The 16,888-nt window shown below is 43.5% G+C and overlaps 1 protein-coding gene across 3 annotated transcripts in view; it reads right to left on the bottom strand.

Annotated features, from left to right (window-relative positions):
- hcn4 (hyperpolarization activated cyclic nucleotide-gated potassium channel 4) overlaps positions 1-16,888 on the bottom strand; it is a 77,614-nt gene that overhangs the window by 32,208 nt on the left and 28,518 nt on the right. For all 3 annotated transcript variants that reach the window (XM_047580001.1, XM_047580000.1, XM_047579999.1), the window contains 2 exons: positions 7,204-7,365; positions 4,116-4,334 (listed from right to left, as the gene is read on the bottom strand). In XM_047580001.1, coding sequence (XP_047435957.1) covers positions 4,116-4,334; positions 7,204-7,365 — 381 coding nt within the window. The remainder of the gene's footprint in view (positions 1-4,115; positions 4,335-7,203; positions 7,366-16,888) is intronic.

The following is a 16,888-nucleotide window of genomic DNA, read 5'->3' as shown; positions in this document are numbered from 1 at the left end:
ACAGTGGAAGAAGGCAGAGCGTGTGTCACATCGAAACCAGCAGGAAGAAGTCAAATGCGGCATCACACTCCTTCCACTAACTAAACAGTGGTCAGTATCTGTCATCAGTCTCACTGTGAAAGTAGTGGTAGTTTGCTTGTGTTGTAGCCTAATACAATTAGTATTATACATGTTTTTACTCTAATTCCAGCTTCAGGTTAACACAACTGTGTAGTACCAACTCTGTAAGAACTGCATTTCATGGCCTATACAGTGTGACATTGGAGATACCATAATTAACGCTGCTTCAGGGAACGCTGGCGTATGAAAGTGATGCGAGCCTTGTGGTCTTGCTGACAGCGTCTCTGGAGCATCGACACGGACACACACACAAAAAAATGCAAATTGCAAGCTACAGTGATCTATTTCAGGTTGCAAACAGCTGACAGAAGAACTTATATTTTATGTACTAATGAGTCAAAGTGACTCCTTCTTTTTAATGTGCAGTCCATAACCTGCTGAATATGCTATGCATGTGTGGTGTCAGCAGACCAAACTGGTGTAATGTTAGGAACTACCCAAGGCAACAAACACTCAATTCAGAAACACGTATGGTAATATACTTCCTCTGTGGTAAATAATCATGAATTGTGATTTTAAAGCCTTGTTTTTAGACTTTATGTTGTGCCCAACGTGGATATAAATATTCATATCAGTGCTTTAGAATTTCTCTTTTAATGAGAAAGGTTTCAAAAGCGTTGATGGTTTACTCTGCACTCAGGGCTGAGGGAATTGAAGCCAAACCAATCAGAGCAGACTAAGTTTTTCTACCTCTATATATTAGTTGCTTTCTGTAGAACTACATAAAACGCCTATTAAAAACCCAATCACTGCTCAAGTAATTTGAACGACCTACTTGTTGTGTTGCTCCATTTGCAAAGTTTACCTGACATGTCAAACCTAGGCTGCATTTTTCCTTTAGTTAATCCCATTTAATATTATGCCTTACTAGAATAGACTGGCTTTTGATAAGAATTAAGCTTTCTATTGCCCTTGTACCTTGAAAGCCCAATTACTTGTTTTTTCAACTTACCAGCCGCACACTTCGGAGGAATGGTTAAAGGTCAAACGATTGCATGAGAGATGCGACTAATGAGACTCTAGCAAACACGTTTCCTATGCGATAACTTGGTCTATGACGGTGGGTTGACTGTTGGCTGTGGTGACGGCAGCTCAGCTAGCTCATTTCTCTGCGGTATCCCTGCGGACGTGAACAGCTGTTCCCCGTCATGGCCGCCCAGCGCCCATTTGAAAACAGCCACCTGTCTTCTGAGAACTCAAGGGATTGACCGGCGGATTGTCCACTTCTTGAGTGCGCAGATTATGGCATTAGTCTAGCACGGAAAAAGCAGAGGGAAATCTCGAGGAAGCAGATCCCATTGTCACACGACTGATGTGAGCGGCCAGAAAAAAAAGGTCTGTGTCTTTGAAGGAACTAACCCTGATAAGCACAAAGGGGACGTATGGTCCAGTGTAGTAGAAATCACTATTATCTGGCTCCCACAGCCCGATGCGCATGCAGTGACAGTGTAGGCTGAGAGTGTCTTATCACTGAGCTTTGTAGAAAGATAAATGGGAGAATCCCCACTCTTAAAAATTAATTGCAGTCTGCGGTAATAACCTTTCTGCAGGCAGACACTGTGGGAAGCTGTGGGAACGCATGGGAGCTTTTTCAGCTGGCTGGGGGATTCTTAAGGCGCCTTAGGGGGTGATCCCAGAAATGGCAGCCAATGGCTCTGGTAGCACATGCTGACTGGTGCTAAGACAGGCCAGCTTTTCACTACTACTTGGCAGCAAGGGATCTCTAAAGCAGAGGAGCAGACAGAGCCGGGAGCTGGTTTGCTCCCCTTTCATCAAGCAGCTACTCAGAGCAGAAGTATTAGTCATAAAGCTACTTACATGCTTTACTTTTTGGATTTTTCACCTTTTAGTAGTTGAGATTTTGAAGAAAAAAAAAATCTTTATTACTCACGCTTATACGTCTAAGAAGGCAATTTATCCAGTGCACTTTCTCTCTGTTTGAAGAAGCACCACACACCCATTACGTCACCTAATCTGTTCCTCTGCCCGTCTGCCTTGTTCTTTTTCGCTGCCCTCTTCCACTCCCCCCTCTTCCCCTCCCTCGTTTAGGTGAGATCTCCCAAGCCTCTGACTCCGTTCCCCGGAGGTCATCCTCGCTACAGACGGTGGGTAATGTGGCAGCCTAGCAGCTCAGCTCATTATCGCCCACGCTGGGCCCACGGAGGGCATGGCAGTGTGGAACATGTCCCGGCTTTCACAGCCAGCCGCGAGGGCTTTCCTCTCCCTGAACAGAGGGGCCTGTTCCCGTCTCTATGCACATGGTTCGAAAAGCATAACCCCGGCTCGATCTGAAAACATGTCTGGTTCTTAGTTTATGAAAACATCGTGTAATGGCATTCACTTTCACTGACCTGGAACCATGTCTGGTTATTTGCACTAAGAGGACATACGCTGATCAGGCATAACATTATGACCACATTCCTAACATTCTCTGGGTTTCCCTTGTGTCGCCAAAACTGTTTTGACTCATCAGAGAATGGACATGGACCTTATGAGGGTGTCGTGTGGTGTCACACTGTTGTATGCTGTTAGTGGGGGCCTATGGTTGAGGGGAGGGGCCTCAGATACTTCATCAGTTTGTGATCTTGTGTTCTTGATTTGTTTCTTGTAATGTTTTATGTTTTTATTTGTGTGAAGCACTTTGGGTTGCATTTTCTCTTTGCATGAAAATTGCATTATAAATAAATTGTGATATGATTTGATTTGGCTGATTGTGCATATTGTTTATTGCTGAGGTTTTGATATGAGCGATTGTTAGACGTCATTCAGAATTACCCACAAAACATCCAGAAACCATTCCAACACTATGCTGAAAACCTCATCCACGTACAAGCGAAAGCATTAACATACACAAAAATGTGAAACACTCTCGCACAAACTGGAAACTGGAAAATCAGATGCTCACAAGTTGATAGGTGACATAAAAAAAGGCGAAACCTTTCACACATAATGGAGGGAGAAAAGACTTGAGAAAAAAAAAGTGAAGGTATTTCAGTAGAAAATGGAAAATGTCTAATTTTATAATTCAGGCAAAATGACTGTTGTTGGTGTGTCTGATGAAAAGCCTGTGACTCTAACCAAAGCACAGTGTGAGACGAACAGCGCCTCACCAGGAGACGGGACGAGAGAAGGCAGCGGAGGCAGGGGGCAGAGGCAAAGAGCTGCAGAGGAGCCAGACAGTTGCCAGCGCCCTTCAGTCTGCACAAAAACACCTACACCCTGTCAGATCTGACACTCAGGCACTTTGACCTTTGATGTAATAAGGTTTCCAATTGTTTTAATAACGACAGCGTGGGTGATCACGACCTTCATTTTTCACTGTGGAAAGTTAATGTTGCGTATAAATCAGTCCACTTGAGCTGTCCTTGAACAGTCACATATAGTGAAAACAAATACAAAACAGAGAAGCCATAAAATGTCACATATCACGTTAGGGCTACTGTAAGTATTCTCACATTTCACTTTGGTTTGATGTGTATAAACACTCCCATATCTACGGACTATGGGGCACACGGGGGGGAAGAACCAAATGGGAGAGACGTCGCGGGGGTTAAGATTCTTCACTGCATGAGGTGACAGAAAATAAATGCAGAACCTTTGGCGCACAATTCACACTTCTTATCTGAGTCATAACTCACATAACTGCACACATTTAGGTTTAATGTGACTTTACACTTTCCAAGGATATCATTATCTATATCAATATGCCTTGACATTAGGGTGAACTAAGGTTAGCAGTTATTTCAAAGTTCTTTAAGGGAGGCCTCACAACGTCAAACTTTTGAAATGCGTGGGTTAGAATTCTACTGCTATCTTCATCTTTTCGTAAAAGGTTATCAAGGAAAAGTCACACCCAGAGGTTCCATCAATGATGTTTAGTTTTGTGGGGACCTGCCGCACTAAACGCCACACAACAAAACAAATGATGCTGAAGACAAGCCGCCGCTGCCGCACACCGATCCACACGACACGGCCGCCGCGTCACCCTGACTCACCTTCTCCTGGTACTGCCGTCGAGATGAGTCCAGAGATTGGATTAGCGCCGTGGCGTGGCCCACGAACATGGCGTAGCAGGTGGCGCCCACAATCATGCTGAGGATTGTCAGCCACACGTCTGTCATGCCCACCGGGGGGTACATGCCATACCCGATACACAACATGTGGCTCATAGCTTTGAAAAGTGCGTAGGAGTATTGCTGTCCCCATGTGTCATTCTGGATGAAACAGAGGAGAAAGGGTGAGTTAGGGTGAGTACATTGGAACACCTCCTAGCTTGCTCACTCAGATGAGGGTGTTGATGGCACATTAAAGGTCAATGAGCACCCTGACAGCTCACACACAAAGACACATCTAATTACTTAAGGCAGGATTAGTGGCAGTTGTCCATTTCAAACTATCTTGGTTCAATACAGTGCAGCTGCCTGGATAAAATATACTTAACGCGACGCAATTAATATGCAAACATTTGGAGCAGGCAGAAATTTGGGCAGGAGCCTAAAAGAGAGTTCTGAGAATGGGTGGAAAGAGCATTAAGACACTGGAGGCTTACATGACAGAAAGTAGGTCAGCTATTTAGAAAAATGTGATTTCTCTGTGAGTTTTCTCATTTGTAGATAAATTGTCCCTTTTCCTTTAGATCCCGGTGGTGGTTCATGGCAAATCAATATCAACTCTCTCCTGGGGGTGACATGTCCAAATTGCTTTCAAACTCATTTCCACCACGGAAAAGCTGAGACAGATAGCAATTTTATTAGCGAGCTCCTGAAAAGGTAAGGAACGATGACCCGGCAAGATAATGGGACAACTACTGTAAAAGAAAACAAAAAAAAAAGAAGCCTTCTTGTGATTCTAATCTGAGTCAAACCAAGTGTGACCGAGTCTATCAGTACTAACAACCTCTTTGTCAAACAGCTAATGTGCGCAATACATGATGAGCTTTCCATCAGAGAGGTGCCTGCCCGTGAGGCTTGAATTAATTTGGAAAGATATATTTGTTATTCTGTCACATTGAGAGCCCCTCTTCTACTGTAATGCAATTAATTAGACAGGGGTTAGTGTGCGAAAATAAAACAAATGTCATTCCGGCGTTTATGAGGGGCTGCCTCCTTTGCACAGGAATTTAAAATAAGTACTTTATGAGTGGCTGTTCTCACATATCCGAATTCATTTGCGACCCTGAACGCAGAGAGCTGTTTTTAGACACTGCAGTCTAAAGAAACTGCCAGTGGAAGGTATGGAAACACAACTCTGACACAAGACGCAGAAAATACCTAAATATAATCAAGGCAGGACAAGTTATTTGGCCTGTGCGACCATTTTCCAGAGTCACTGAGGTGAAGGTATTAAAACTGGAATTTTAGGTTTCGGTCAAACTAGTGATTTGCATTAAATACTACAGAAGAAAACATTACCAAATAACAGGGGACCTGGATTTTTGTGTATTAAATACTGTACATGATAAAAAAAAGCCTCATATTCTCTGCAAGACTATTGTTCTAAGTTTATACATCATGCAGCATTATTTCTGAGTCCGCAGAAAACATAAGCTTCAATTAAGGTTTTCACAATCAAACAATGAGACTTGTAAAGCATCATATCCCTGTCTTCACTGCCACAAACATCAAATCCAGTCTCCCAATCCACGCACACTTTGCTTCACCGCCAGCATGAGCCACAGTTGACATTATGTCGGCTGGCTGCTCAGCCTTATGTAACTTATGGAGAAAATCCCCGTGCAAGTTGGCTTAATGCATATCACTGGGGTAAAATGCATGTTTTATGGATGAAAGGGAATAGAAACAAAAAAATGGAAAAGAAACAGGAAAGACCAGGAGGAGGGTTGTTCTAAAAAAAAAAAAAATTACTGTCTGACGGCCGTTGGCTTGATCTGTTCTGACAACATCCACAAACAGGAGCCACTCACCTGAGCGTACGCAGACACAGGAGTGGAAAACTAGCTCAAATTAGCTAAGGTGTGAAACATCTCGAGGGACGGCGGTTTGCAACATCTGCCGTTTCTTATGCTTTAACGTAAGAGAGGCGGATTCGGGGGAACAAGTGAGCTTGTCGAGGGTGCAACGAAGCACGATGAGCCAGATACGTCGTACCTTGAGCAGTGTAACCGCTAAGGTGACGTCTGCTCTGCCACGGAGAGCAGAACTTGCGGCTGACTTTGCTCTAATAACTTTGTCCCTTGATTTTAAATTATTAAATGCAAGAAAAAGTTGTTTTAATCTGTGTTCACATTCTAAGGAAAACAATGGATATTATACTGTAAGGGTAATAAAGTAAACAGCTGAACGCAACAAACCAAAAGGAGGAAAAGGTGTGCGTGTCGGAGCTTTTGTTTCCCATCACACTAAAGCCTAAACATGGCCCTTCTGACACTTAAATTTGCGTACATATACATAAACCACCAGTTAGGGAGCCACTCTCCTCAGCTGCATTGTTTAAGGGTTAAATGTAGGTTCATTTACTGGTACGTCACAATGAAGAGATAGGGATTCGCTCAAGTCATATCGATTCCCACCATAAAGCCCAACAAAAACCCCTTCAGAGCAGCAATCTTTCATAACATGCCGAGTTTCCATGAGGCCATCAGCTGCGGAAGAACCACGCATTAGGTGTGACGCAGTCAGCTCCCACGAACTAATAAAAGAGAACCACGTAATGAGTCAAGCTTTAACAGAGGCTCTACTCCAGCAGCTATTTTAACAATGCGACCAAATTAAAGCACAGCATGAGCGCTCACTGGAAACTGTCAATATTCAACCAATATTGGGTAAGGGCCGCCTGTCCTCTTCAGAAAATCCATGCTCCGTTCCCGGGCTCCTTTCACAATAAGGACAGATGTCAAGAACTCCAAATAAATAAAAATGATCCGCAAATTTAAAAAAAAACGAGGACGAATGCGGCAGATAAATGTATTTGATTTCGGGTTAAAAATGGTAGATATGAAAGGCAATCACTCCCAGGAAGCTGAATGGTTTTAGTACAGTAATTACCGAAGCTGACGGATGAGATAAGACAGGGCATAATCTGATTTGAACATGCATGGGGACTGTGTGCAGGAGAGGCACTTACCACCATCTTATTTTTGGACACCCAGCAGTCGGCGGGGAAGTCCTGCAGCATGGGCACCAGGAACTGCAGGCAGCCATCCCAGTGGCACAGCAGCAGCATCATGCCGATCAGGTTGACTATCCGCACCATGGCGCTGGCCAGGTCATAGGTCATGTGGAAGATCTAAAGGGGCGGGAGAGGGAAACATGTTAGGATATGATGGCTCCACACGCTGGTGGTAAAATCCTCGACATCTCTCTAGACTGCACAGCGCTCGTGCATCCTTGAGGGAGCTCAGCCACTTCTGGGTCCGTTCTTCGCTCAGGACATGCGCGGACCTGCAGAAATCATAGCTTTTTACACCGAACGCAGACGAGGCGGCGGATGCAAATGTGTTGACAGTGGTCGACTGGGGAAGGTTGGCAGACTGGGACCGGAGCTTTTACCTCCTGCGCTGCCGATTCGCTCTTATCGTGAGCCACTCAGCCGAGCACAATAAAGCTGCGAGGGTAGAGGTGGCTGTGCTCCTGGGGTGAGAGCGTTCGCAGGCTGTGTTTGTTAATCCTAATGATAAATATACTCATAAGGCGCTCCAGGACTTCTGGGCTGGTGTAGATTTTAATGGCCTCAACCATTCAAAGCCTCTTAATCCCATTGAAGACCACAGTGTTCACTGCTAACCTCGCCGCTGCTTATTAAAATCCACTCAGTGGCTCTAAAAGGCTTGTGACTGAGAGGGGATATTCCATCTTCACATTGTTGCTCGGCGGCAGGTGACGACGAGGAAGGCGGGCGAAGGCATCTTTGTCACACAAAGTTTAATCTTAATCCTCGCTGCTAAAGCGCTAGGTTCGTTTATATTTTCGGAAAAACAGACGTGCGTACAAATGCGAGCTTGTATCTGTGCATTTTTTTTTTCTGCGCTTGTGTTATGAAGGACGCTGGCAGGGACTGGCGTGTTTGTCAGATCACATCAATTTAGTTCTGTCAGCATGCTAGCATCAAGCCAGAGGTCTGCCCAGGAAATGGTGCCTCTTAGAGTGGAAATGGACATCCTCGCTAACGCACTCTATTTGTCTGTCCACACAAAGGTAGATACAGAAAACGCAACGTGTCCCTCTCCCAAATCTGCCCCTTGTCTCTTTGGGCCCCTGTGCAATATGTGTAGCCTCGGGCTCTTATACATCACCTGAGCTGAATCATTCCCTCAGCTGCGCCCTTCTCTGGCTCAACCCACCAGAATCCCCATCCGCACTTTCCCTTCACGGCTGCAGATCTGATGTGAGCTATTTTCAGTGTGTTTTCAGGAGCCGGCGATGTCTTTAAACACACTGAAGAATATGTTAGTTAATATGCAGTGTTGTGTGAAGTTAAATTTCCTTGAGGAGCCGTAATGGTGTTCCACAACATTACGGCATTAAATTTACTCTACTCTATAGAGGATGAATAAATCATGAGGCACCGCCTTGACATCTCCTGCACGGAGTCTAATACATTTTTCACTTGTGAAAATCGTATTTCCAAGCAGGGACACGACGATGATTCATAAAACAGATGCCGCGTGCAGATCTACATAAAAAAAATAGTAATACGCAAATTCAAAAGTGAATAAATCCACAATACAGTAGCAGATACATATATATTTAGCTGATACCTGTGTGGAATGTGTAAGATGTCAAATATCATTCATCTTTTAATACTACAGAGCCAAAATGAGAGGGGCACTCCATTTCTTTCAGACCTCTAAATCATCTTGCTTTTCATTTATTAAAATAAAGGCTTAGAATAATTTTGTCTTGGGTGATTAAAAAGCTTCCCCGGTCTTCTCAATCGCAGATCTACTTTAGCTACTGTACGTTCAAACTGCTTAGAGCTCAGTTTGGATTAATTGCTCACTGTGAATTGATCACAGTCCTGAACTGGCCCACGTGAGAAAAAAAGATCCAAGACAGTGAACAAAGCTTTGAGAGCTGAGTTTCTCCGTATCAAGTTAATCTCCGGTCATCCTACCACGTCAGACGCATTGGTTTGAGCCTTTGGCTTCTTTAAACCTTTCTCTGACACCGTTTGTGTTTGAATGTGATTACAAATACAACTTATCTCTCTCTTTTTTTTTTTAAACAGAAGTGTGACTCAAAACAATTCAAAGGTCTGTCACTATCAACATACTGACTATCACCATAACAGCTGTTAATTTGGACAGAACTGTTTGGACTGAGGTCACATGCTCATTTCAGAGCTGAAAGAGAAAAAAAAACACAGCAAAACTTTGGTGTTAAAGGTTCCAACTTATCCTCGCCCCAATGTCATTTCTGAGAGTTAAAGGAACCTATCGTCATGGTGTCTTATGTTCTGCTTCTTCCTCCTCCTCCTTATGCGAATTTAAACCAGAAAAGGACACAATTAATAGCCAAGGAATAACCTCTTATCTCCTTCCAGCTACTGCAGCAGGAACTGTGGTTTATTTTCTGGCTTTGGATTTGCTGATCTGTTGGTCTGAGGTCTGTATTTGTTTTTTTTCGGTCTTACTTTTAATTAGGGTGTAGTTTTGATGTATAGGGGTTAGAGGGGAGACACCTGGTCCTACAGTCTTTTGTGTGTTAGTTATTTTGACGGGCTTTACCCAGGTTTAGTTCTGTTGTTTGGGTTTTTTTTGGTTTGGGTTCTGTTGTTGCTCTACTGAAAGAGGCTACGCCATTTTGTCTAGATAGCTTTCGCTTATAAGGCCTGTCATACAGTTTGGGAATGTGGGGGTTTGCTGTGAATAGATGCAGTAACATATGATAATGTTGTGTTGCATTCTGAGAAATATGGGATTGAGCAATTTTGAAGGATTTAAAAAAAAAAAAAAAAGAACAAAAAAGTTTGTCTGGCTTAGTCTCAGTGCTACAAGACTGTTGTATGAGCTGCCACTTTGGGCAATACTGTGCTGTGCGCTTAACAACTAGCTACATGAAAAAGTACAGTTATTACCTTGAGACACTGCCGAGGGTGGGCTAACACCCACATAGGAATTGGTTCACTTTGGGAAATATTGTGTGTATTGTGTGACCTCGTACCTGTCAATATAACTACTCTCTGTAGTGTCAGCACATTTCTGAGGCACGAAGAATTCCTTTCAGTATCTCGTGGCCCAGACTCAATGACTCATTACTCTTTAACAATAACTCTTACTGTAGACGTGCCCTCAGAAGACCCCCGGCACCTATCCTCTGTGCGGAGAATAAAGCCTGTGACAACTGTAGAGAGTAATGCCATGCAAATCTCTAGCTTGTAACCCAAACGCTGCTGTCACTGGAGGAAGGTGAATCACCTATCTCTCTTCACAGCTGTAATCAGTTCAAATACAGCCACAGCAAGCAGGAACAGGCTATTTAGATACCAAAAAAAAAAAAGTATTCCCAAGCTTTGTTCGGTTACAAGGTTGTTGGAATAAGAATCATCACGCAAAAGAATCACGTCTGTGCATCTTCCCTCTCTCCATTTACACTTCTGTTGGTTCTTATAGCTGCGCACAGCAGGACGCACGTGTTGCGCATAATTAAACGGCCAACGACGACACATGTACTGTAAACATGCGCGCATACAGTATTTACCTCAGACACACAAGTGTGACACAAACACACGTGTAGTTTGCAAGCACAGCACTGCGCAACATGGCACGCTACACGGAGGATGATGGATTGCTGACCACTTTCTTTTAATTGATAGGAGCAGCGAGTGAGCCTGGCAGCATTAGCATCAGCATAAACGCGAGAGCTTTGATTGATGAGGGCGCACAGATGCAACCCAACAGTTTCTTATGGGGGGGCTTGCTCTTACTCTCGCTACCCTCATTAAGCGTCTCCGTATGACAGGCCACGCTCAGATCTGCTGGCCATGTTCGTTTTTTGCCTCCTTCCGCTTTTAATGGAAAACCTCGGTTTGATTACGCGGCCTACAGTAGAGCAGCCATAGTGAGGCGGGTCCGTAAATATAATTAATTAAATGGCAATTATACGGTTGTAAGCACTTTGAGATGGAGGCTGTAATTGTGTGTGGAAGCCACTTTAGGTAAATGTAGTGTTGCGAGGCAAAACAAACACACAAGAAAATCACTATTACAAAATTACTACAAAAACTTGTTGACCTCCTGTTACAGACACTGGTCTCCCAACGGACAGTTTTGCACATTAAGCTAAAACTAATCTTCTTTTTTTTTTTTTTAATTGACCAAATAAATAATGACCAATATGCATAACAGGGGTCAAAATGGGGTCAGGTGCACAGGTCTCAATCTCCAACCTTGTGGACCAGCAATCAGGCCCGGACAGGCAGAGCGCGGGTGAATGCAGCTGCAGGCTCGTGTCAAACAGATGGAGTGAGAAGAAGGTGATCCAGGTGAGAGAACGGACGCATATGTCCCATGATGGTGCCGACGGTAGCTGCCCAGGCACAGTCGACGCAGCACTGCGCCGAGGCATCTGGTGTTTGCTGCTCACGCCGCTAATGATGATGAATGTTTTGCGTGATAGCGTCTCGACACATAAGAAAAAACAACATCCCTCACTCGCGCTGTTCTCCCCGATGCTGACTGTACTTCAACACGTGTTTCGTCTGCCACAAAGACATCGGTTTGCTGTATCATTCACGTGAACAGATGAGCACAGTGTGAACTTTGTCACAGTTTTGATTGCGGAGCAGTCCATAGAATATATCAAAGACAGACCACATTCATTATGGTGTTGTTGTTCGATGCAGTGATGAATCATTTGATTTGAGTGCTCTTTTATTGAAGACTAAGAATCATACTGTGGAAAACTCAGGTTCATTAGCGATTGTTTGTAATAATAATGCATCGGTTTTATAAAGCGCTTCATCAGAGATACTCAAAGGTGATTTATGTTGGATACATTATTCATTCGCTCACACAGTCACACCCTGGTGGTGGTAAACTACCCCAGTAGTCACAGCTGCCCTCGGGAAGACTGATGGAAACATGGCTGCCGATCAGCAAAATCAAACCGCCAACCTTTCGGTTATTGGACTACCGCTCTACCTCCTGAGCTACTGCTGCTCCACTAAGTACCAAGATATCATTTATGTTGTTGGTGGGGGGCTCTGTGTGCTATGGGGAGGGGAGGGGCGAGTCCTCCGTGGATCAGGCTTGTTCCAGTTCATCCTACAGATACTTGATCAGTTTGGGATTTAGTGAATTTGGAGGCCAGGTCAACACCTTGTGCTGTTTTTCATGTTTTTTGAGTTGGTCCTCAACTGTTTTTGTGTGTCTGTGTCAGGCTGCATCCTGCTGGGGATGGCTGCTGCCATAGAGGAGTGTCATCACTATGGGGTGGGGGTGCCTGGTCTGGTCTAGGTGGGTGCTACGTGTCTAAGTAACATCCACACCAATGCCAGGTCCAAAAGTTTCCCAGTAGAACATTTAATTGTCACAAGATGTTCAATGTTACTTCTCCTGTCAGTGATTTTAATGTTGTGGCTGGTCGGTGTAACATACACATTTCCTTCTATAAATGCACTATACGTTGCAGATTTTTGGTGGGTATACTGGGTATTTGTGTGTAGCCTTTTCTCTAAAATAGAGCTAATTGGACAGTTGATTACTTGCCATCTTCACTTCCGTACATTGATTGTGTTAATTGCAACACGGTGCATCTCCCAGCGTCGGGGCGAGACACGATTCGCCCGTGATGAGTAATGAAGTTTATCAACTAAATCAACGCGCGCATGCCTCAGTGTTATTTTTAATCATCCAGCATGATGGCAGATTCTGGGAGCCGGCTGTGGGCAGGGGTTAGATTTCTCACTGTAAATGCCTCGACCAAAATGTCATGCTCGTGCATGCTGTCACCGTGGACGAAGCGCACGTAGAGAATGAGAAGTAGGACTGGGAGTGGACCACAGGGAACACCCTTCCATCATCTGTCTAAACAGGCCTGCAGGGCTCGGATCACAAAAAACGCCCCGACTCCGCTCCGCACCAAGATGCGCCACCGGGTTTGTTGCGCTGGATTACACAGTTTGGTGTAATAGTTTTTTAAGCAAAATCCACTGTGGGTATTCATATCACATGAGGCTCATTCAGAGCGTTGAGGACCTGTCACCGTCGCTGGCAAGCCTCATTGTGCACTCAATAATAGCCCATTAAATCCATTCTTCCTGCTTTTCTTATCTCCAGAAGACCAGTCCTTGGCTAAGGTAATGGGTCACTGAGTGGGGAGCTGATTAGCTGATTTACCTTATTTAAATATTTTTGTATAGATTTACTGGGTGGAAATGAAAGGCGCGCCGCTCCTTTGCTGCACCCACGGGGCAGCCACGCGGCTGACTTCTATCGCAGCACCTGACGTATCGTTTTTGTTTCTCCGGCAATGCAGCACAAAGCCACTCGGCCAGGCTAGGCCATAAATCTCAACAATCCGAGAGTCCAATATTAATAGAAATAGAAGTTCTGCCAACACAAGTGGTGTGGTGCAGCTTCCTAAACATTTTACTCGGCGGACTGTAAACTATCCTCTTCTCTGCCATCTGAAGGCCGTTTTCCCTCAGAAAGGCTTCCGCTCTCATTTCTGTTTCTTTATCCTGCTTTCTTTCCTTCTGAAGTGAACCTCCCACACCTCACATAGCTACACAGTTTGGTGTTATAAAGTGTTATCCTGTAGGTCCGGACATGTCCATCATCTAATGTGTTTGGGTTTTTTTTTTTTTTTGTTCCAAACAAACAAACAAAAAAAAATATCTCACTTGTCTCACAAACTGTCCTCCGCTCCACGCCAAGAGCGACGTTCACTGAGTCGGCCGGTTGAGGCAGTCATGTCGTAGGCATCAGGCACGACGAAAGGAAGCCCTCAGAGCCTAGTCATTAGTGCACTGCCTTGAATCTGATTTAGCGGGATGACTAATCTCATCCAAGCCACTGGTTTGTCAACAGGAGACAACTCCAATGAGGAGAATATCCGGTCACAGTCTTATTTTTATCCCGATGCAAAGTGACAAGAGGAAGCTGACGAGAGGGAGACAGGGGAGACGCATAACAACAGTCTGCTCTGCATGTGTGTGGGAGTGGGATGGATATCTGCACGCCATGTTGAATGTCATCATGAGTGTTATCACTGGCATGTAGCCGCCGCCGCCAAAACCTCCTTGTTTGTAAACAGCATTCTGTCAACACGCCGGTTGTGAAAACACCATTATATCTGGAGTGTTTGGAGGGAAATGGAAGTAATCAGAGCTAATTTATGAAAGCTGCAATAAAAAAGGGACATATAAGACGGAGATTTTATGAGCTGGCGGGGATCAGGGAATTGCTTTAGTCATGTAAAAATGATACCAATGGTGTAATGTTCGGATTAGTCATTTGGAGCGATTCAAAACGATGATTGATTGATGATGGCTAGAACATCATGGGACTATTCTGCTTGTGTTAATCTTTACCTTTTTCCCATTTCAAATCCTGACCACCGCTGCTGTCAGCTAGGGATAACGTCATCAATGACAGAGAATACATCAGCGCTTTGGAAGATTTACGTCCAATTAGAGTGTCTCTCCCCCTGCCAGAAAAATTACCCAAGAGGCACAAACTCGGGCATCGAAACCAAGGGAAGCCATTAACAGAACTGCATGCTCACTAATAATCAGGGCCCTCAAGTCTCATGCATCGAGCGTGAGACACGCGCACTTCGATAAGTTCACGCACTCTCATGCCACATGTGTCATTTCTCAAGCCGAAAAATGAAAAAAATCGTCGCACATTTACTTTAAAAGATATTAGTAATCTATGAAAAGATGAGGCGAAGGCAGGCTGCTCTGCTTCAATCAGCAACCAATCAGAAGATATCAGTGACCAATGAGCCAATCAGAAAATAGCGTTTCTCGTTGCTTTTATTATTATTATTGTTATAATAGTTGCTTATTACAGTCAAGGAATAGTTACTTATGAATCATGGTAGGTTATCTTTTACCTCCTGAGACCTCACTTCCACATATAGGGACATCAAGTTTTATCACAGCTTATTCCACTTCATTTCAACCTACTGACCTCATTAGTGGACACTTTAGTCTGCCATCTAGTGGTAACAACGGGTCACTAGACTAGTTGTAAAAAAAAAAACATGATAGCGGATTCATTCTACAGACGATCACAGGACAAAACTGAACAAGGTAGAATTTATGGTTATGGTTTAATTTTATGGTTGAAGCCTATTTATTTATGTTTATTAACGTTTCCACTTTGATATGACCCACAAATTTAACAAATCTTATCAATAGCAGCGAGCTACAACCTCCCGTATTAGCAAGTACTCGTTTGAGGATGTTGGGACTTCGTGGTTCTGTCTTTGCTCATCCATATTCAGGTATTAAAATAAACAGTTTTATACTTTGTCAAACATTGGTATGAGTGTCCACATATGAGGACATTTTTTTTTTTTCAAAAACTACTACTTGCTGTTCAGAGCTGATGTTTGCTCTTCATACGTCCTACAAATCTCAAATACCTTGGAGAAATTAAAAACGCAGACCAAATAAAAGGTCGGGTCTCAATTCAAAACTTGAGAGCCCTGCTAATAATGAAACCTTAAAGGAGAAGACCGGCTGTGTGTCTGGCCCAAAAAGTATGTTATTCATTCATCACTATCTCATGTAATATCTCATTAGGTTTACATAAAAGTTTAAAATGGGACGTTTTGTTTATTATTTAGTGGCTAACCAAAGGATTAATTACTCAATCTTAAAGGAATCAAATAATCAAAAAACAACAAAGTAGCAACTTCCAACACAAACATGCACAATCTGCAGTTCTCTAAATGGCCACTTGGGGCTGGCTGTCAGTTCCCACAGACCTCTGTGTTAAAATCCCCCAAAACACACACATTTACAGCCTGTAAACATGTGTGCCATCAAAGTTGTGAGCAATATGAGTGAAAGATGGGTGCAGATAAATGTTGCATCTATGCCTGGTTATAATTATTATTAATTAAGGCTTAGTTAGAAAAAAACAAAAAACAAAACATAATTATAACTGGACATCTTAAATGAATATGACCTTTCAGTTTGGGATATGAATCAACCCCTTAACGTCATCTGTGTCAGCTTGCGAAACAATCTCATCTGAAGATGTAATGCACTTGAGTTTCATCAAATTACATTTTTTTTTTTAATGTTCCAGTGCTGGTTTTATCCATTTTTATCCTCTATTGCATGCTTTGTCCATCACGGAAGAGGGTTCCCCCCTCTGAAGGCTCATCCAGGAGTTTGCATAAATTGTCTGTGTAAATTTCATTATAGATTTCGGGGGAAATGTAGAGCTTTTTTATTAAAATTAAGGGTCTACACACAGAGGAGGTGTTCAATTATATACACTGTAATTTCAAGTCATTCAGGGCTTGCAGGGGAAACACGGGCGCCACTCACACTCTATACTCATCATTAGCGTCATTCACTGAGGTGCACCGCGCATGATGACAATAAGCAGCCAAGTTTTAGGGGTCAAGAATCAGACTCAAGGACACTTCAGCAGTTTGTGGTTGTGTGCCAGCATGTCAGAACTTCAGGGTGCTGCCGCAGTGTATTCTGCGAAAAGACATGCAATTATAATTCATGTCAAAAAAAAAAAAAAAAAAAAAAAGGCACGAAGGCATGAACACGTACGCACAGAAAATCAAAGTATACATGCATTTACTGATTGCGGTGCAATCATCCACCCGTCAGT

This window comes from Mugil cephalus, chromosome 3, assembly GCF_022458985.1.
Source record: "Mugil cephalus isolate CIBA_MC_2020 chromosome 3, CIBA_Mcephalus_1.1, whole genome shotgun sequence".
In the NCBI taxonomy this organism is placed as follows: domain Eukaryota; kingdom Metazoa; phylum Chordata; class Actinopteri; order Mugiliformes; family Mugilidae; genus Mugil; species Mugil cephalus.
This window is presented reverse-complemented; position numbering and strand designations above follow the sequence as displayed.